The following is a 21500-nucleotide window of genomic DNA, read 5'->3' on the forward strand; positions in this document are numbered from 1 at the left end:
TTGAGAGTAGAGGCTTTATTTACAATGATACTCAAACAGGATTTAGCAAAAGATCCTCTTCCTCCTTATCTCATCAGCATGGGCTGTACTTCATCAACAAAAAAGAAATATCCTGGGGGCAGGAAGTGAACTCTCTCCTCAGATATGTTCTCTAAATCCAAATAAGTTCCCTGCTCCCCGGCTCTTAGGAGCATAGTTGGTAGACATTTTATTAGCAGCTGGGATTCAAACTCCTGCATCCCACTGAGGAACATGTCCAGGGAAGACATCAACACTGGCCGGGAAAAGTTCAGGCTTTCACCTCACTCATGGCCTCCATAAGGCGAGCGCTGTTGGTGACTGCTGTCGTCAGAAAAATGAACCTGTACCCTAAGGAGTCAAAAGCACCACCACACATGACTGAGAGCAGATTTAAGCCCCTAACACCAGCCATGTCAAGCCCCTCCAGTTCCACGGCCCTGGCTGGGTCAGAGCACCAGTTTATAGTCATAGATGGGTCAGTGCCATGCTCCTGGGCACAGCAACTTGCCATGCTTGGTGGAACTGGGCTTCCTGCTATTCAGCCCACAGCAAGATGGCAGCAAGTGGTACCCAGAGGCCAGTAAAGAAGCCTTCCTGAGGGCTGCCCTTTGTCCCCCAGATCCCGCGGAAGCCTGATCTCACCTTTCTCTCTGCCCAGGAACCGGAGGGCTGAGATCTCAGAGAATGTGCAACCACCCAAGAACACCACCAAGATGAGGCGCAGGGACTCACTGGAAGCCTTGTCTTCCTTCGTCATGTCTGCGAAGACCAGACCAGACTCAGCTCTTCACCGGCACTACTGGATGATGCATCCAGCCCTCCTCTCATTTCACCCCGCCCGCACTGGGCAAGGCCACGCACCTGTGAATGCCAGCTCACTGCAGTTGAGAAGCCGCACCACTTCGTCCAGGCCCTGCCAGCTTTGCCGCTCTAGCACCTGGGAAGGCACAAGCGCTAGTTTCAAGTCTAGCAGCAGCCAGACTGTTACATTTCTTGCTAGTCCCTCAGGTAAGTTAAAAGTTGGGCCAGGCCAGGGACTAAGAGAAAGCAGAGAGCATGAAATATGAACAGGAGCGAGCCACTCGTTCTCACCTGCTCGATGATTCGGCAGCTGAGGGGCACGTAAGCACCACCGAACACATATGCCATGTCACGTGGCACTTTCAGATCATATTCGCCATCCACACGTGGGATCTAGAGGGCAAAGGGGACTGTATGAGGCAAGTGACCACTCAGCCCTCCAGTCCTTTACAGGGTCAGAGAAAAGCGGCATACCCCTAAGAACAGTTCTTACTTCAACTAAAGTGAGAACCAGCAATAGCCTTGGAGGAAAAAAAAAAAAAAAGAATCCATAACCAAAGATGAAAGCTGTTCAGTGCCTGCTGATTCTCTTGAATGAGTTTCCATGCTTGCTGGAAAGAGGGACCCCTTCTGACCCTTCAGCGACATGGGACATGACTGTCACTGAAGCAGCACTTCAGTGTATTCTCTGACATTGGTAGGTGTGAGTTACATGTTTATTAAATGAATGAAACTTTGTGCCTTGTCTCAATATTAAGCTCATGCTATAATGCTACCACACAGAAGGATCTTTATAAAAACAAAATGACAGGTTTTTGTGGGTTCAAAGTACTTCACGAAAGACTGACCCCACTGCCTCCCCTGTCCACCCCGCTCTACATACCAAATTCAGCTTCTTGCTGATGGCGCGGAAATTGCTCCTCTTGGCCAGAGAACTGAAGGCATCAGTAATCTTTCCTGGGAAAGAAATCTGCGCTGGTTTCATCTAAGGTTTATGGATTAAGGATGCTGCCGCAGGTGATACCACTCAGGAAATAACAGGACCCCCTCTTCTCAAATAGCAGGACCTATCACATCTGAGGATCCCCCTCGAAGCCATTCACCTACAGTTCCCTGGAACTGATTAAGACAATCACCACCCTTCTCCCACCCGCAGTCTTCCTCCTCCTACAGGGTACCAGCCCTCTAGTAAATGCAATCTACAGGGTGATCCTAGTTTACTGGTTAAGTGTACGGCCTTTGGAGTTAAATCTGACTTACTAAGGGGCCCTGAAGAAGTCACTTAACCTCCCTAAGCCTCGGTTTCCTCATGTGTAAAATGGAGATAATAAAACTTACCACATAGAAACTTTGTGAGGATTAAATGAGAAAGTGTATCTAAAAGGCTTAGCATGTCAGTGTTCAGTAACTGGAAGCTGCTCTTACAAGCAGAAGTAGTGGCAGTAAGGACAGTAACAGTAAGGAATCACTTTCTCCTTCCCCAGCTCATTCTCTCCCCACCAGGGTGCTCTGCCTATTGAGAGAAGAGGCAACAACAGCCGAGGAGGGTGAAAGGGGTTACCTGCACTCCCTGCTCACCTGCAGCCTTGTCCGTCACCAGCTTGCTCACTTTACTCTCCACAGCTGTGAGGGTGTCCCCTGGGGCCTGCTCCGTTAGGAGCCCAGCTCGCCGCAGATTGGAGAAGGTTAGCAGGTGCTCGGGGCCATAGCTCTGAAGAAAATGCAATTCAGCTCTCTACCCAGCGTCCACCAAGGGCCTAGCACTGTTAGGTGATATGGAGGTGGGGGAGAGGAGGATTTTGCACTCTGTGTCCTGAACAGTGCACACTTGTTTGTGGGGAAGATTTTCATATCAGAAATCACCAAATGCCAAACAAAGAATAAAAGCAGCATGGAACAATTAAAGAGCACAGAAAGCTATCGATGTAAGGAGGTGGGGAAGGCTTCACAGAGGAGGTAGGACTTGAGAAGGATCTGGAAGGAAAGGTGTATTGACGCCTCGCAAGGTGCTAAATAAAGGGAGAGAGAATCCAGGAGTAAGAACTCACCACTGGGTCCAACAGCTGAATTGTTCAAATTCCCCCCGCACTGGCCACATAAGAGGGGAGGAGAGTGAAACAAGGGTAGTGGGAAGGGTCTCTGCGTGCTGAAAGGTGACCATCCCCACAACCTCTGAGAGGGAGGCCGCATGGGAACAGGAGGGTGATGGGGACAGGAAAGGGACTGTTTCTTCTTTTGCCTCTTTCGAAAATGTCCAATGACCTCCCTCCACCAAGTTCCCTCAAGAACACAGTCTCCTGGCCTTACCTGCAGATACTGGGTTTTCAGGGATCGGTAATCCTTGGGGATCAAACCTGAGGGTAAGGAAGAGAAAGGTTCATGAGCCAGTTGAGGTGCCCTAAAGTGTACATACAAACCAACCAACCAACCAACAAACCAACCCTTGTCCCCCCACCAAAAAAAAAAAAACCTAGTCAGAAGGAAGGAGTCAGTGCATAACGTTAACCTTGCATCTTATGCAGTTGATTCTAAATTGACTCCTACATTTAAGCTTGCTTTTTGAAAGATATAGCCTGGATCTGTGAGTTCCAAGGAAGAGCCCCGAGGAAGGGACACCAAAACGAAAGCTAATCTAATCCGTAGTTGGGGGTGGGATGCGGCAGGAGGGAGGACAAGGGCCTTCCCGTGCATTTCTCCCGGGCTATGGGCCAGTTTTCTGGGGAACTGCTCAACAGCTAGTGGGGAATAGGAAAAGTGTTCTAATGAGTTCCCAAAGTGCAGTCTTAGATGTTTTTCTCCACAGAGGTAAGAAGAAATGGACTTCCAACTACAATGAAGGGGATTTAGAATAAGTAAGTAACGTCTTTGGGTAGAAAGCAACCTTAAAGAATATTTGCCGGGCTTCCCTGGTGGCGCAGTGGTTGAGAGTCCGCCTGCCGATGCAGGGGACACAGGTTCGTATCCCGGTCCGGGAAGATCCCACATGCCGCGGAGCGGCTGGGCCTGTGAGCCACGGCAGCTGAGCCTGCGCGTCCGGAGCCTGTGCTCCGCAACGGGAGAGCCCACAACAGTGAGAGGCCCGCGTACCGCAAAAAAAAAAAAAAAAAAAAGAATATTTGCCAACTGGAAGACTTCAACACTCATAACAAGTTGCCATGAAAGGTTTCAGAATCTGAGCTTTTATAATGTTTATGAAGTTGGTTTTTTCTGGACTGTATCTTGATTATGAAATCTTGTTGCGGGTAGGAGGCCAGATGGAATGATGAGAGAAATGCTGTTCAGCTCTACCTCTCTGCAGTCCTACGATGGGACAGGCCGTGTGCCGGGGGCGTTGGGGAGGGTGGATGTGGTCCTGTTTAGGGCTGGAACAATAAATTACCTTATGACCTGGGGATGTTTCACCCAAAACAAAAGCTGCTTTATTTTACAGGGGAAAGAATCCACAAGATTACAGGGAACTATCCCTAAGTTACAGCTTTTCAATCTGGCGTCTTTGGTCCCTGGGGCTCACCGTTCTCAGTGATGGACAAAAGGCACATGAGGCGAAGGCTTTCTATGGGTGACACCTGCACAGGAAGACAGAGTCAAGGAGAATTCAAGTTTCATAACACACGCTCTCTCCTCTTGCTTCCGCTTGAGCCCCACCTCTAAACGCTGTTCCCAGTATCTCCCCCCTTCCCGCCTCACCTGCCGGTCTATGTGCTCTTCAATGTAGTTGGTGCTCTCACGGATGCTGAAGCCCTCCAGCAGCGCTGCAAATAATCAGAGGAGAGCCTGTTACTGGGGGAGCGGCTCAGCTGTTGCCATCTATGCTAATGGGCGTCTGTTTCCCCATCTCTTTCTTCATCCTTGGGGTGGGTTAAGGGGGCCCCAGGGCTTCTAGCAGGAACCAACATTCCACACAGCCAGTGTCAGCTGGAAAGAGCCAGAGAGCATCTTTTCAGGGAGGGCTGGGGCTGGGAGCCAGGGAAGCAGAAGCAGGAGAAGTAGCCAAGTCACCATGCTCAGTCTTGATGAGCTCCTGGAAGTCCTGCTTGGTTTTCTTCTTCATGATGGATTCACAGGCCCCGATATCTGCAGACAGGACAAAAGGGGAGCTGACATACTCCTGGTTCTGGAAGAATGTCTCTTTATTGTCCAGAAGAATAAGGACCTCTTAAGGCAAAGTGCAGGAGCATTTCTTTCCACTTTAGACCAAAGAAGAGCACTATTTTCCAAATGAACAGGGATGTCCTCCCAGATCTCCTCTGCAGGGTTCCCCTTGCCCTACCCTCAAACTGAAACCTACGGAGACTCAGCAGGCGGTGCTCCTGCTTCAGTCCCTTGAGCTCCTGGGACACGAAGTTCTTCATCTGCTTGATGTCCATGCCTCTCCGGCGCTGTGGGGACATTCCCATGAGGTCAGCCCCTCTGCCCTCAGATGTGAGCAAACACTACCCTCCCTCAGTTCCCACCCACTGTAGCATCAGAAGGGGAGCCAAAGGGCAGCAGCCTGGGGAGTCACTGAGGAAACAGACAGAGGACCCAGGCTGGGAGCCTCACGTCATACTGGGCCTGCAGGTTCCGGGCCTTCTGGCTCAAGAAGCCAAAGACATTGGAGAAGTGCTCGTTACGAATCTCATTAAACACCTGCAAGGGGAATAAGACAGGAACAAATTACTATGCAGACGCATACCTCATTCCTTCCTGCCTCATCAGGGTAACAACAGCACAGGGAGAGGGCTCAGCTATTCTAGCAGAAGTACAAAGAAAGCTGAGCTGGTATCAGTAAGGACATGTCAAATCCCTGCTATGTGCTCTGGGTTGTGCTCTTAACTGGCAAGGTGTCCCTCTCTCCTGGGCACTCGGCCTCTCCTCCCAGAGCCGGGGCCCACAGCCTCATGGTGGCAGTGGCCCTGGGGAAATCCTCTGCTGCCACCCATGTGCTCACCTTGTCCTCGGCGTTGAGCAGCACCTTCAGACTCTTGTCAGAGGATGTGACTTCTGGGCCAAAGTCAACACTCCCTTTGAGAGCAGAGGAAACAGCTATGAGGATCTCTGATGAGTCCCTCCTTCCCCTCCCTTTCCGGAACTGCCATTCAAGGTCCCCCAGGGATTTCCCTGGTGGTCCAGTGGTTAGGACTCTGAGCTTCCAATGCCAGGGGCCCAGGTTCCATCCCTGGTCAGGGAACTAAGATCCCACAAGCCACGGAGTGTCGCCAAAAAAAAAAAAAAAAAAGATTTAAACGTTCCCCCAAACTATTTGGAAGGCAGCAGTTCACTCCAAGCCTGAGTCTCTCCCACAAGTCCTGCACCCTCACCGTGGGAAGCCCCAGGAGATGAGGACCCCTCCGTCTCGCCGAGATGCCACTTACCACACTTGACGCGGAAGGTGTCATCCACCAGGCCCTCGTAAACCACCTGGGAGCAAAGTGCCGTCACAAAGTCCACGTCTGAAACCGAGATCTCCGACCGTGAGGATCTTCCCCGATGCAGCCTCCCACCCAGTTTGCTCAGTATCCGCTCAAGTGCCTTCCACGGGGCCCAAGTGCCCACGCCCCCAGTCAAAGCTGGCACTCACAGCCTCAACTTGAGGATCCCAGCTGTGCCACCATGTTTCCCATATTCCCGTATCTTCTAGGGTCGAGAGACGAGAGGAGTGCTGAGCATACTTCACCTCTGTCCAGGAGAAAGACATGTCCAATCTCTGGCCTTCGGCCCTTGGTTTCACCATCCTCCTCCTCTTCCAGTTTCCTCCACAATTCATGTGACATCTGCCAGGGCCCAAGACATTTGCAATCTTATGTCCAGGTCCCTTGTGCAGCCCCACGCCTACAGAACCCAACCCCTTTCCATGTGATCCTTCTCCTTGACCCCAAGAGAGGAGCTAATTATTAACAATATTACCTCTTCTACTCCCACCTGTTCCTAGCCCTCCCCATCCTGCCCCACACCAGTGAAGGAGTCTTTCTGCCCACAAAGATTTAGGGATGCTACCCAGAGGTCCTGGGTTCTTGCCATTCTGTTAGCTATACAAGTTCTCCCCTCTGGGGACCTACTCTGGAGCAATGAAAGCAAGGTAAAGAATATAGCTCACATCCCAGATGCCCATGAACAATCCTCGGTGGTTAGAAAACAAGTGAATAGGGGCTATCAGGACACAGAACTGCTCACCTTAGCACACCTGCCAATTCCATAGCAGTTAGGGAAGGGTCCATAGAGCGTGCTGAGGAGGTGCAAGGCCTGCGCCACAGTGTTGATCCAACACTGATCTCCTTCCTGCAGGGACCACATGGGCCACAAAGATATGGATCAACCCGACAGATCCATCTGGAAAGTGGATAGGCCTAGAAGCCCTGAGCAGAAAGGCAGGGTCTGGGCAATGCTTGCAAAAGTCCATTTTCATTGGCCCCAAAGGAAGCCCCATGAACCTCAAGCAGTGGTATTCGTCTCCAAATTACTATCACTCATGATATATTATGAGTTGGATGAAGGTTGAATCCATATTTCTAGCCCACAGGACCCCATGACTGTCCCGACTCCTTGATGCCAAGACTCAAGGGCCCTGCATTTACCAGGAAGTAGTCCCTGAAAAATTCTGGTAGTTCCATGCTCAACAGATCCACATCAAGAGGCAACAAAGAGAAGGCCCATTCGTCACAGCTCACATCTGTGGGTACAGAGAGCATCAGCCTCCCTGCCGAAGGCACGTGGCTCCACATTAAGAGGGAAGCTCCACTACAGCCATGCAAAAACTCCTGAGTGCCTGCCACACGCCAGGTACTGCACTGAGCATGGGATGCTCAGAGATGAATAAGATACAGTCTCTGCCCGGAAGGGGCTTACAGGCTGATAAGGAAAGGAGACATGTACGTAACAGCCTGTAATACAGTGGGATCAGTGGTGTGTTTTCATTAGAGTGCCGACCGAAAGTGCTGATGAAACACTCCTTCATTTATGCATTACTGGACAAATACTGACGGAGAGCCACATATGTACGGTGCTAGGCTAAATACTGGGGACATGGTGGTAAACAGAATGGACATGCTCCTGACTTCTGGAGCTGACAAGGTAGTGAGAGAGTACACACCAGACAAATTTAACTACAGTCATATGCTCCAAAGAAGTAAAACAGCAACCTATGAGCACAAATATTTCAGGGATCTAACCTCAACTACAGGTACAGGAAAGACTTCCCTAAAGAAGAGACATTTGGCTTAGAATTTGAGGATGATTTGGGTGGGCAAAAAGCTGTAGGGTGAGGAATATTCTAGGCAACAAGAACAGGTGTGTGAAGTCCCCATGGCTGGAGGGTAGTGAGTCAGGAGAGAGGAGTGGCATGTGATGAGGCTAAAGGGCCAGGAAGGGGCCAGACTGTAGAGGCGCAGGAGGCCGTGCTGAGGATCCTGGGCTTTATTCTGAGCCACTGCAGGATTTCCAGTAGGGAGGACGGTGACCAGGTTTGTGTTGCACGGAGGATGGAGTGAGGAATACACACAGGAGGGAAGGCACGAGTTTTGCTTGTGGGAGTCTTGGGAGGTAAGAAGACAGCATGGGTGATTTTCAACCATAGCCCCACTAGTATTCTAATTTGGGGTCTTCCTTCCCATTCTCAGGACCCTCTCCTCCTGCTAGGCCAACAGGAATGAGGCAGGGAAAAGGAGATGGGGACGGGGAACAACCATCACGGCCTTCTTCCACGCGTCCTCCCCCTTTCCACTCATATCCGTCTCCTCTCACCTCCATAGATGCCCTCTTCCTCAAGCACCATCTCGCATGCATAAAACTGAAAGAGAAAGGGAAGCTTATTAGTAACCCCCTCCTCCATTCTTTCCATTTCTCTGGAGTTCCTCTGTGGTCACTGATGAGGACCATACTTATTGAACCCAGTGAAAAAGACAAGAGAACCCAGACTCTTAGATCTAGAAAGGACCACTGGAATCATCGGCCCATCGCTTTGTTTCCTTTTCAGCCATTTCATTCATTTATTAAGTCAATTGCTTTTTTCTCCCTGATTGACTGGAAAAGCTTTACAAAGGAGAAGGTATTCAGCTGTCATGGAAGGGTGGGTCTCTGCAGGCAGAGACGGGAAGCCAAGCCGGGCGTGACAGTGCTACAGAAACAGAGGAGGAGGAGCAGGTGGAGGTAAAAAGCACTGGTGTGGAGAGAGAAGGGATGGAGTTCTGGTTAGGACATGTCCATGGGACCTCTGCAGACACCGAGGGAGGTCTGGACAGACAGCCTTGGGGGTTAAAGGCACATACACTGCATTTAAAGTGGATAGCTTGTCCAAAAGAACACACAGAGAGAGGACAGCTTAGGACAGGACTCTATGGAACCAAAATTAAAAGGGTGCACAGTCCAAGACCGGGCAGAGAAGACCGAGAAAGAATACAGAGAGGTGAGACTAGGAGAAAACAGCACCCCTAAATAGCACCTCTAAAGGCAGAGTTTCAAGGAAGAATGGGCAACAGTCTCAAATGCCAGAGAAGTTAAGTAGGAAGAGCATAACATAGACATCACTGGATTTGACAACGGAGATCTTAGGCAACTAGATTAAAAGGTGAAGGTGGGGTCTTCCCTGGTGGCGCAGTGGTTGAGAGTCCACCTGCCGATGCAGGAGACACGGGTTCGTGCCCTGGTCCGGGAAGATCCCACATACCGCGGAGCGGCTGGGCCCGTGAGTCATGGCCGCTGAGCCTGCGCGTCCGGAGCCCATGCTCCGCAACGGGAGAGGCCACAACAGTGAGAGGCCTGCGTACCGCAAAAAAAAAAAAAAAAAAAAAAAGGTGAAGGTGGATGTGGGGAAGCAGAAGCAGTGGCAGCAGATAATTCTTCAGTCTGGCCACAAATTAAGGGAGAGTCGCTGTCAGGGACAAGAGATGAGGAGAGAGAACTGTTTAGAAGGGATAGATATGGTTGAAGATATAAAAGAGTCTACTTGATGAAGCAAGAGAGTGGAGAAAGCAGGCAGGGATGGGGCCAAGAACACAGGTGAGCCTCCGCTTAGATGGGGAAAGGCCAGTGTCTCGTCCTCCTTTTTTATTTTTTGTAAATTATTTATTTTTTATTTTATGTTTTTTTGGCCATGCTGCATGGCTTGTGGGGATCTTAGTTTCCCAACCAGGGATTGAACCCACACCCTTGTCAGTGAAAGCGCAGAGTGCTAACCACTGAACCACCACGGAATTCCCTCATGCTCCTTTGAGACAGGTGGGAAAAGGGTGAAATATTTGGAGGTAATGAGGAAGGAAGTTGAGGGCACTTCTGTCTGATAATGATGATGACAATAGTAATCGTGGATGTGTATTATTTGTTTCACATGTACTAGGCATTGTTGTCAGTGTTTTAAAAGCATTACCTCTCTTGATCCTCATAATTACTCTATGAGGTGTGGAAGATTAATGCTAGGTTCGCCTTATTTTACAGTTATACAGAAGAGTCCTATCCATCCCTCATTCATTTATGTCAGTAAAACTGAAATCCTATAGGCCTTTTTTTTGTCCACGCCACGCGGCATGCAGCACGTGGGATCTTAGTTCCCTGACCAGGGATTTAACCTGTGTTCCCTGCAGGGGAAGCAAGGAGTCTTAACCACTGGACCACCAGGGAAGTCCCTATGGACCTACTTTTAATGCTAACTAATTGAATTCCATAGCCCAGTTTGAAAACTGCCAATCTTCATAGTTAACAAAGTGAGTCTCAGGAAGAGAGACAGATTTCCTCTTCCCTACAGCTACTAAGGAAGACATCGTCCTATGATGGAAAATTAGGTCAAAGAATTTGATCAGATAGGGTGTTAGAAAGAAAAAATTCATAAAAATATCAGTTTTCTTTTTCTGTGTGATATGGAGGCTTGTAGCATTATTTGAAACTGTTACTAACTTGTTCTAGTCCCTGTTTAAACAAGTCTGTCCTTGGAAGTATAATTTGAAAAAAAGGTTCTTGTAAGACTCCAAAAACTAGAAATTACTGCTATAGCTCTTTTAATAACATTCAAAAGTATCCTGTAATTTTGATTGGTTATTTTACTCAATAATTTTCTTGCCCTAGTAATAATGTTATACTTGATATATTTGTATTCCTAAACAGGATAAATAGCTGTAAGACTGTGCCATCGGGACTTCCCTGGAGGTCCAGTGGTTGAGACGCTGTGCTCCCAATGCAGGGGGCCCGGGTTCGAGCCCTGGTTGGGGAACTGGATCCTACATGCATGCCCCAACTAAGACCTCACAGGCCACAACTAAAGATCCTGCACGCTGCAACTAAGACCCAGAGCAGCCAAATAAATAAATAAACATTATTTTTAAAAAGGGACTTCCCTGGTGGCACAGTGGTTAAGAATCCGCCTGCCAATGCAAGGGACACGGGTTCAATCCCTGGTCCAAGAAGATCCCACATGCCGTGGAGCAACTAAGCCTGTGTGCCACAACTACTGAGCCTGCGCTCTAGAGCCCGAGAGCCACAACTACTGAACCTGTGTGCCGCAACTACTGAACCTGCGTGCCGCAACTACTGAAGCCCGCACGCCTAGAGCCTGTGCTCCGCAACGAAAAGCCACCACAATGAGAAGCCTTAGTGCTGAAATGAAGAGTAGGCCCCGCTCACCGTAACTAGAGAAAGCCAGCGTGGAGCAACGAAGACTCAACGCAGCCAAAAAAAAAAAAAAAAAAAAAAAAAAATTGAAAAGTAAATAAATAAAAGCATTACCTCTCTTGATCCTCATAATTCTATGAGGTGTGGAAGATTAATGCTATGTGCTCCTTACTTTATGGTTACACAGAAGAGTCCTATTCATCCCTCATTCATTTATGTCAGTAAAACTGAAATCCTACAGGGCTACTTTTTTTTTAAATTAATTAATTAATTTTATTAATTTATTTTTGGCTGTGTTGGGTCTTCGTTGCTGTGCGCGGGCTTTCTCTAGTTGTGGAGAGCGGTGGCTACTCTTCGTTGCGGTGCGCGGGCTTCTCATTGTGGTGGCTTCTCTTGTTGTGGAGCATGGGCTCTAGGCGCTTGGGCTTCAGTAGCTGTATCACGCGGGCTTCAGTAGTTGTGGCTCACAGGCTCTAGAGCACAGGCTCAGTAGTTGTGGTGCACGGGCTTAGCTGCTCCGCAGCATGTGGGATCTACCCGAACCAGGGCTTGAACCCGTGTCCCCTGCATTGGCAGGTGGATTCTTAACCACTGTGCCACCAGGGAAGTCCCTACAGGGCTACTTTTAATGCTAACTAATGGAACTCCATAGCCCAGTTTGAAAACATCCAATCTTCATAATTAACAAAGGGAGTCTCAGGAAGAGAGAGAAAATTCCTCTTGCCTACAGCAACTAAGGAAGACACTGTCCTGTAATGGAAAATTAGGTCAAAAACTTTGATTAGATAGGGTGTTAGAAAGAAAAAAATTCATTAAAATATCATTTTCTTTTTTCTGTGTGATATGGAGGCTTGTAGCATTATTTGAAACTGTTACCAACTTGTTCTAGTCCCTGTTTAAACAAATCTGTCCTTGGAAGTATAATTTGAAAAAAAGGGTTTTGTAAGACTCCAAAAACTAGAGATTACTGCTATAGCTCCTTTAATAACATTCAAAAGTAACCTCTAATTCTGATCCGTTATTTTACTCAATAATTTTCTTGCCCTGGTAATAATGCTACACTTGATATATTTGTATTCCTAAACAGGATTAATAGCTGTAAGACTGTGCCATCAATCTTCAAATGATCTTCAAAGGAAGATCGTTGGTTCTTTCCTCTTATTCCTTTTAAATGATGAGAAAACAATATAAGCCTATGATTCCTCTAGACTTCTTAACAGAAACTGAAAGTCATCTCACTTAAAAGAGATAAGTACTATTATCAACTCCATTTTATAGATGAGAAAACTGAGACACAGAGCAGTTAAGTAACTTATCCAAGATCACACAGGTAATAGGTGCTAAAGCATGGATTCACAGCCAGACAGTTTGGCTTCAGTGTCTTTAGTCTTACCTACTGCTTCTATTTTCTTTAGAATTTTCTTGGGAAAATTGCAAAGGAATAAATCCCTGTCCTTTCAACTTTAATTTCTACCTGCTCTAAGTGTGGCACGCACTACTTGGTATAACTGTATAGTCCTACGATGGGCAATGTATAGACCTGGTACATCATTCCTCCCAATCAATCAGGTTGAGGATGTACCTACAATGCACCCCGTTGATGTGGGGATGACAGGGGAGCTTGATGGAATCGAGAAATGGAGATACTATGACAGATCACCTAACACTTACTGCAGTTATTGAGGTAAAGATGGAAGAAACCTAGCCTGGCTATGCTAATTCACTATGTGACTGTGGGCTTCAGTTCCCTCAGCTGCTCCAAGCTTAGAGACCATTTTACTGCACCCTGTGTAAGAAAAACCTCTTCCAAAGTACACTGGTATGGTTCTGATAACCCAAGGGCAGCCCAGCCACATGCCTTCGATGAGCATGGGGTGGGGGGTGAAGATTTATTGTGTTTGTTATTAAAGGGATATAGGGAGAAAGTCATTGAAAAGCCATAACATTGTGCACCATTACTATATAGGAACTGGTGTTAGGAGGGATACATAGCAGGCTCTACTTCAAAAATGTCAATATTTTCACTTAAAGAAATCTATGTAGAGGGCACCTCTCACAACTGTACAATCTATATTCAGGGCAATTTGATGACAGACTCTCTGCTACCTTAATAAAAAGACAGTGACAGGTATTTTGCTCAGTCACCTATAATTTGCTTTGAGGGAGATACAGCTATATAGTGTTGGCCCCTTACCCCTTCCTAGTCCCGAATCCTGTTCTACCCTATGTCATTTCCACCAGGGTCCAAACTCACCTTCTGAGGACTGAAGATCACTTTGTATTTCCGAGTTCGGCCAGCCATTTTGTCAGCATTGACAAGATCTACAGACAGAAAGGATGCAACTCGAAAGCCATGGACCTTTGTTAGACTAGAAGCAAGGAAGCAGAGAGCCTCCACGAGGAGTATGGCCTACCCAAACAATTCTTTTCTTATTAAAGGGTTCTTATGGTCAAGGTCTTTAGATCTTCCCACCCTTTCCCAGGTCTTAGTTATAATGAACACCATGGCACACTCACTGGCAATGTACCGCATATTCTTGATGCGAGGTCTGACCAAGAAGCACAATCTATGGGAGAGAAGGGGGAAAAATACCTCAGTGAAGAAAAATCATGAAGTTGGTGATAGCAGCTTAGAAGAAACTTAAACAATGCCAACTCTTTCACCATTTGCTACAGTTCTCACCCCAGCCAAAGCCCTGCCAGCTCTTTTGGCTCATCACATACCAAACACACAAGACCCAGGACTTCCCTGGTGGCGCAGTGGATAAGACTCCGCACTCCCAATGCAGGGGGCCCAGGTTCAATCCCTGGTCAGGGAACTAGATCCCACGTGCATGCTGCAACTAAGAGTTAGCATGCCACAACTAAGGAGTCCTGGAGCCGCAGCTAAGGAGCCCGCCTCCCGCAACTAAGACCTGGTGCAACCAAACAAATAAATAAATAAAAATTTTTAAAAAATATGAGTATATAATTAAGAGTTTAAACACACACACACACACACACACACACACACACACACATGACTCCCCTCGATAAAACAGGTATATCATGGTGGGCTGGGGGCACTTATTGGCCTTATGGTGGACCCAGGAGTTCCTGCTCTCAAATAATTTACAGTATATTGGGCAAAATAAGACGCACATATGTATGGAGTATATTAACAATCAAGTGTTAAAAAACAATACAAGAAAGTATATAAAATAGTGTTCTTCAAACTGGGGTTCATGGATGTATTCTCCATGTATCTAGAATTTTCTCCTCTAAGGGAGCATGTACGTTACTTAAATTGAGAAGTATTAAAAATAAAAACAAACACCAGACAACAGGCAGGATGTGACTGTGTACCAGGTGAACAGGACAAACACTGAACCCCACGCAAATCCAGAGGAGGAGAAAATCACCCCGGAATGGCAACTGAGAGCTGCGTGGAGGAGGGGGGGCTGGATTCTGAAGGCTGGATATTTGTCGCAAGAACAGTGAGGAGAGGAGAGAATTTCAGGCAGAGTGGGTGGAGTGGCCAAAAACACGGAGGTACGTGTGCAGAGCTTGGAAGCACGCAAAAGTGCGAGCTGAAAAGTGGGGACGTGAAAGAGGCCAGGCTGGAAAGCAGGTGAGAGGCCTCCCTGGAGGCAGCCTTGAAATCTATGACGAACAATGAGGACCTCACTCGGTAAGTAAGGGAAGCCTTGAAGGTTCTTCAGCAGAGCCCAGTGAAAATATTTTTGAAAGATTAATCAGTCTGGTTAGAGATGGTAGATTGGGTTAAAGAGAGAAGAGGACAAGGGAGGGAGGAACCGCAGAAAGGGAGACCAATTAAGAGGCTAAAGCATAACCTAAGGATGAAATTGTAAAAGAGGAGGGAAGCGAACCATGTCACAAACATCACGGTGCCAGATCTCGGCCAAGGACCGATCAAAGGCAAATGTGTAGGGACCTCCTCCAGCTTGGAGCCGAGACAGAGTCTCCCAGACACTCACTGTTCACTGGAGCTGAAGGCTGGCTTGTTCTCCACTTTGTACAGCTTGTCTACTTCATGTTGCTACAGAGAGAATCCAACAAAACAATGGACATAAGTGTGCTTGGAAACCCAAAGCCTGATACAATGGCAGGGGTCTTCTGGAAGGGCTCCCTCCTATTTACACTAATTCTAGCAGTCAAAGTACCTCCCTGACAACCATCCCACTGAACCTTCCTCAAACTGTCAATAGAAAACCCCAAAATAAAACAATTCAAAAACAATACAAAGAGTATCAATCCCCCCTTGTCACCGTAACTCTGCCATTCCCTATTTACCCTCTAAGGGTGGTCACTCTTCAGTAATATGTACTGTTCATCAAAAGAAAAACTGCTTAATAGGAAAGAAGGGCCTGATCCACGTGGGGAAAGGGGCAGGTACCTTTAGGATGGAGACATTAGCGATTCGATCCAACGGGCTCATGAGATCGGCCTCAATGAACAAGTCCTTTCTTCCTGGAAGCTGAAGGAGACACAGTATCTTGGGTTACTCTCAGGTCACACAAGCTCCCTCGGCTGACAGCTCATCCAGCCATCCATTTAACAGAAGCACAGTCTCTGAGTTGGAAGGGCACTAGACCTCATCTACCCCAGCACCTTATTTATTACCTATATCCACAGCTGACATTTCTCTACATATTCACCTATTTTGTCTTCTCATTTTCTGTACCAGTGGAAAGATATTTCACCTTCTTTCTAAGGTTAAGTCCTTGTCACTCAACCCTCCTGCTCGCCTGTGACCTTGTTCTACATCATTGCTCCTCTACTGCACTGCCTCTTCCACTCCGTCTCCTGATAACCCAATCGATTTCCTGCTGAACGAAGCCAAACGAAACAAAACCGCACCGTGTATCCTCCAGCCCCTCAACTAACTGCCAAATATCTCTTTAAATGGCATTTTTCTTCTAATTACAAAAATAACCTATGTTCGGGCTTCCCTGGTGGCGCAGTGGTTGAGAGTCCGCCTGCTGATGCAGGGGACACGGGTTCATGCCCTGGTCCGGGAAGATCCCACATGCCGCGGAGCGGCTGGGCCCATGAGCCATGGCTGCTGAGCCTGCACGTCCAGAGCCTGTGCTCCGCAACGGGAGAGGCCACAACAGTGAGAGGCCCGCGTACCGCCAAAAAAAAAAAAAAGTCAGGTGTAAGGAAATAACCACAGGACTCAGCAACTGGTTTAGTTAAATGTGAGGAGGGAAGAAGAATCAAAGATGATTCTGAGGTTTCAAGCCTGAATAGCAGTGCCCATTAATAAGAATTAAGTCAGAGGAAGTTAGTTTGAAGAGGACATTACTGCACAGAAATCCACTCTGGCCACGTTGAGTCACCCTTGTGGGCAGCTCTTCCTCAGGTCATTCTATTTACAAGTTTTTATCCTTGGTCTCATTTACTCTCTTTCATGGAGATCTCACCTGAACTAGTGGTTCTAACTAGCATCTCTTTTCAATTCCTCAGACATTTGTTGGGTGTCTTTCATGTGCCAATCATTGTGCTACCACTACAGGACATATTACAGAGAAATAAAATATGGTCCCACATCCCCTGAGGTTGTCCCAAGTCCCCATCTTTATCCTAGCTGCAATTCTACCTTTCTATCTTCTGATGTTACAAGCAGTATTTCCTCCTAGCATCTTAACTTCATCCTACCCAAACCCAAACTACTCAACTTCCCCCACCAAAACTGTTCCTCTTTCTAATTTTTTTCTCATTTCTATTCAATGTTCATGTAACAAATATTTATTAAGCACATGCTAAGTGCCTGACTCTAAGCTAGGTACTCACTAGGTATACATGTTGAACAAAATAGGTATGTCCCTGTCCTCAAGGACCTTCCAATCTAGTGGGGAATATGAACATTAAACAAAAGACTATATACGTAATCCATTAAAATTACAGTAATAGCATTACTTTCTTATTAGCTCAAGTTAAAAATGTCAAACTCAGCTTTGCTCCTCCCTTAACCTTTACGACCAATCAATGTCTTTGAGTCTTTGACTCAAAAAAACCCATCAATTCTTTTCATTTCTACTGCCACTAATTTTGTGTGGGCCTTTATTACTTCAGTCTGATCTATGGTCTCCTCACTGGCCTTCTTGTTTTGCCCATTTATCCAACTTCACTATGGCTATTAGAATCATCTTCAAGTATTGTTTCATGTCACATATTGGGGAAAATTTTTCAGTAGCTGCCTAATGCCTATTGTGTAACTTCTCATCCCTCTCTTCTCTGTATTACATGCCTGTCCTTCCCTGGTTCCTCAACTTTGCTCCTACCGGTCCATCTGCCTGGAACATCCTCTCCCATCTCCAAGGAAAATATGCTCATCTTCACACTCCAGCCCCTTGAAACTCCTAGATCACTCCAGCTAGAAATGATTGTTTCAGGCACTCTAGCTATCACTCGTTCACCACATGATACCCTGTGTGTGGTAATTTGTGTTTCATACTGCTCCCACTGGAACGTAAGAACCCTAAGGACAAAGTTGTCTTAACCATCTTTCCATCCCCAGTGATGCCTGGCACTAGTGGTGTCTCCCTTGTCTGTATGAAAAAAAGGGGGGGGGGGATTTCCATTAACTCTCTGGCCAGATCGTCCCAAGTTTTCCTCCCTGAGTGCTTCATTTTGGACCTGCCACAGAAGCTCCAAGGACAATACCAAGGGCCAAGAGCAAGACCAAGGGAGCTCAGTAAGAAAGAACTATGCATCCAGTGAGTGCTGGCTGTTGATACAGTAAAGGCCCCCAGCGTGTCAGGAACTGACCTGCTCCAGCAGATAGATGAGCTGGTCTCGGGCCAGCCTCTTGAGCATGGAGAAGTCAGGCAGCTCTGGGGCATCCGGCCGATGGGGAAAAGCCATGGCAGTGATCACCTGGGCCGCAGGGTGGAAGAAGGGGGACGCCCTCCGCTCTGAGAAGGCCGGCAGCACCCCAGGGTAAGCGCAGGATGGCTCTCCTTCAGGTAAGGGCACGGACTTCGAAAGAGCCCCCGAAGGGGCCCTCGCTCCTCAGCCACACTGGAGCCACCTCCCGGCCGGACAGCCGCAGCCTCGGGGAACCTCGCCTCAGGCCTGCAGCCACTTTGTCCCACCCCACCCCACCCCACCCCTCCCGGTCCACTCTGCCGGTCCGCAGGATCTGGGTCTACACCTGCAGAGATACCCGCCTCCTGCCAAAGAGAGCGACGACTTCCTAGACCTCCCGGAAGTCCCGTGCACTCGCCCAGCTCTCAGCGTACCCGGAAAAGGACGGCGTCCTGGAAGGGACATTTGAAAACGAGCGGCAACGCGTCAAGGTTCAGTTTCATTCCTGACCAGAAGCGAGTGTTCCTGTGATAAAAAAAAATTATACCTTAAACTAACTTTGAAGGGTACACCCAATTCTCCTAGCTCACTCAAGCAAGCGTTGGGCACTTGCTCGATTTTCAGAACTTGGTGAAATCGGCGAAACCAACTCGGAATCCGGAGAGCATTGATCACTGAGGATCTGGGCTGTCCATCAAATCTACTCCACAAATTTAGCTGCAAGCTGGGAGCTCTCTCGCTTCCGAACTGCGGGAGGCCAGACGCGTGGAGATGCGGGGCAGGTGTGAGGGGAGAGAAGAGGAACGCGTTAGTAGCCAATGGAAGCCAAGTCTCGCCAGCTGTGACCTTTCAATACCAGAGTTTTGACTCATTAATGCCCTTCGTGGGAAAATGGGTAAATAAACTGTAGCATATTCATACAATAAAAATAACTGAATAAATGAAAGAAGCCAGACACGAGAGTGGCATCTGTATGCCATTTATATCAGGTTCTCGAACAGGAAAAACTATAGTGAAAAATTTCAGAAAAGTGATTGACTTTTGGGATGAAAATTGGGAAGAAAATTAGGGAATTTTCAGGGGTCATGGTAAAGATCTATATTTACCTTGTTAAAATAAAAAGCTTATGAGAGACATTATAATGGACAGATCCGGCTGACAATACCCGAACTCACTAATCAATCATGACATCACATCATCATCTCCTGGTGAGATGCATGGGAAGCACATGTTAAATCTGATCAAGCCTCAGGATCTAATTACCAGTTCATAGGAAATACAGAGGGTAGTGGAAACACGATAAAAGACATCACAAGGATAAAATCAACCATGTCCAAAAAGCAGAAAATTATATGGGTCAAATAACCTGTCAAATGACAATGAGAAGAAAGTGGAAGGGGAAACTACTTTAGAATAAAAGACTTCTGGGACATAACAACACAATGCAATATTGCAATGTGTGGACTTTGTTTGGATCCTAATTCAAAGAAATCAACCAGAATATTATTAGGATATTAGCTGATAATAAGGAATTCCTAAAACTTTCAAGGTATAGTAATGGCTTATATGTCTATGTTAAAAAGGAGCCCCTATCTGAGACACAGACTGAAGTACTTACAGATGAAATAATATGATGTCTTGGATTTGCTTTAAAATAAGCCAAAGGGAGCTGTGGGGCAATGAAGAAAGATTGGCCATTTGTTAAATGTTGAAGCTGGGTGATGGTACACAGGGGTTCATTGCACTACAATATTCTACTTTCGAATGTTTGAAAACTTCTATAATAGAAGATTAAGCAAAAAAACAAAACTTTTATGCTCACACTGGGCTTCAAGAGCTTGTTTAGTATTTTTTACTGAGCTTCCTCTCACCCCCTCCCCTTAGATCAAATCTCAGCTGCACAGAAGGGTAGAAGCTGCCCTTCACAGATGAGTGACATATACACCCTCCGGTTTGCAGGGGTTTAAGTCCCTTCTGTCGTACAGTTTGCCAGCCTCCTGAGTTTGGCCCCAAGTTGCTGTGAGGTGCCCACTTCACCCACAGTTGCATTTATTCCAGCTTGAGCAGTCTTGTTATCTGTTGCCTCTTCCACCAGATGCTGCACCTGCACCCCCAAATCTCCACCTCATCCAGTGTGATGTCAAAGTCCTTTGTTGTGTCATGAAACAGGACTGCCTGGGGATAGGGCACCATGGAGTCCTATGACCCTCACCCAATGGAACACAGGCTGAGTGAGTCCCCATTCGCCTGTCCAGCCTCCCTGCTTGGGATGGGGCAGTGGGGGGCCGGGGAGAAGGGACAATTTCCCCAAACACCTCAATGACAGTGGGTTAGGATCTGAGACACACTGTCAGCATAGAGCAGGAACAGGTCAACCTGCAGGAAGTTTAGGCCTTCTTGGCTGAGATCTGGATGCACAGGCTGGCAAAGGTAAAAGGCCGGGCTTTCTGCCATTGTGGATTGGCTGATTGGTGTAAGGTTTCCCAGCCATTTCTTCATTCACTCAACCAATATTGAAATCTATGTTGGGGGAATTCCCTGGTGGTCCAGTGGTTAAGACTCCGCACTTCCACTACAGGGGGCACAGGTTCGATCCCTGGTCGGGGAACTAAGATCCCACCTGCTGCGTGGCACAGCCGAAAAAGAAAAGGGAGAAAAGAAGAAATCTATGTTGGGAGTGGAACTACAGCAATGAACACGTACAGGTCTCCTACCCTTATGGGATCTACCTTCTAATGGGGCAAGGTGGGTGATGACAAATAATGCGGTAGTAATACATCTCAAATACTAGGGTAAATTAAACAGGGTGTGGTGATAGAACATGAAGGGAGCTGTTTTAGACTAGGGTGAAAAGGCCTATGAAAGTAACATTTGACCTGAGGCCTGAATGGCAAGGACTCAGCCAAGTGAAAATCTGGGGACAAAGAACTAGTAAGTGCAAAAGCCTTAGATCAGCATTTACAAGAATGGAAACAAAAGATTTAAGCTAGTGAGCATTAGGATGGTGGTGGATGAGGTAAATGGAAAACATATCCAAGCTAGCAATAAAAGCTTCTAATATTTCATAGTCCCCTGGGGAAAGGACACAAATGATTTGCAGGCGTTAGAAATGCATATTTAAGCAGTCAAATAGCATCTTGCTCCTCTAAGTTATTTTTTTAAATAAATTTATTTTATTTTTGGCTGCATTGGGTCTTTGTTGCTGCACGCAGGCTTTACTCTAGTTGCAGCGAGCGCGGGCTACTCTTCATTGCGGTGCGCAGGCTTCTCATTGCGATGGGTTCTCCCGT

The 21500-nt window shown here is 47.2% G+C and overlaps 1 protein-coding gene across 1 annotated transcript; it reads right to left on the minus strand.

The window, feature by feature from the left end:
- On the minus strand, positions 1 to 18619 carry VPS33B (VPS33B late endosome and lysosome associated). The gene is made up of 23 exons (XM_081227765.1): positions 18172 to 18619; positions 15794 to 15874; positions 15375 to 15436; positions 13915 to 13964; positions 13652 to 13719; positions 8542 to 8587; positions 7377 to 7471; positions 6976 to 7080; positions 6479 to 6575; positions 6177 to 6254; positions 5753 to 5826; positions 5365 to 5451; positions 5111 to 5201; positions 4822 to 4896; positions 4510 to 4574; positions 4334 to 4388; positions 3130 to 3176; positions 2401 to 2533; positions 1706 to 1779; positions 1114 to 1215; positions 883 to 958; positions 664 to 780; positions 1 to 369 (listed from the first exon to the last, which is right to left on the minus strand). The coding sequence occupies exons 1-23, from the start codon at positions 18265 to 18267 to the stop codon at positions 290 to 292; spliced, it is 1854 nt and encodes a 617-aa protein (XP_081083891.1). The 5' UTR covers positions 18268 to 18619; the 3' UTR covers positions 1 to 289.
- Between the last annotated feature and the right edge of the window lie 2881 nt (positions 18620 to 21500).

This window comes from Mesoplodon bidens (genome assembly GCF_964165515.1).
Source record: "Mesoplodon bidens genome assembly, chromosome: 3".
Lineage (NCBI taxonomy): Eukaryota > Metazoa > Chordata > Mammalia > Artiodactyla > Ziphiidae > Mesoplodon > Mesoplodon bidens.

What these genes read in the sequence shown, in the direction of transcription:
- VPS33B (XM_081227765.1), bottom strand. Translation starts at nt 18,267, where the DNA reads ATGGCTTTTCCCCATCGGCCGGATGCCCCAGAGCTGCCTGACTTCTCC. An exon ending in TGTCTTTCTCCTGGACAGAG is followed by an intron (nt 6,255 to 6,478) that starts GTGAAGTATGCT and finishes TCTCGGTTTCAG; the next exon opens with ACGTGGACTTTGTGACGGCA. An exon ending in GCTCATCAAGACTGAGCATG is followed by an intron (nt 4,575 to 4,821) that starts GTGACTTGGCTA and finishes GATTATTTGCAG; the next exon opens with CGCTGCTGGAGGGCTTCAGC.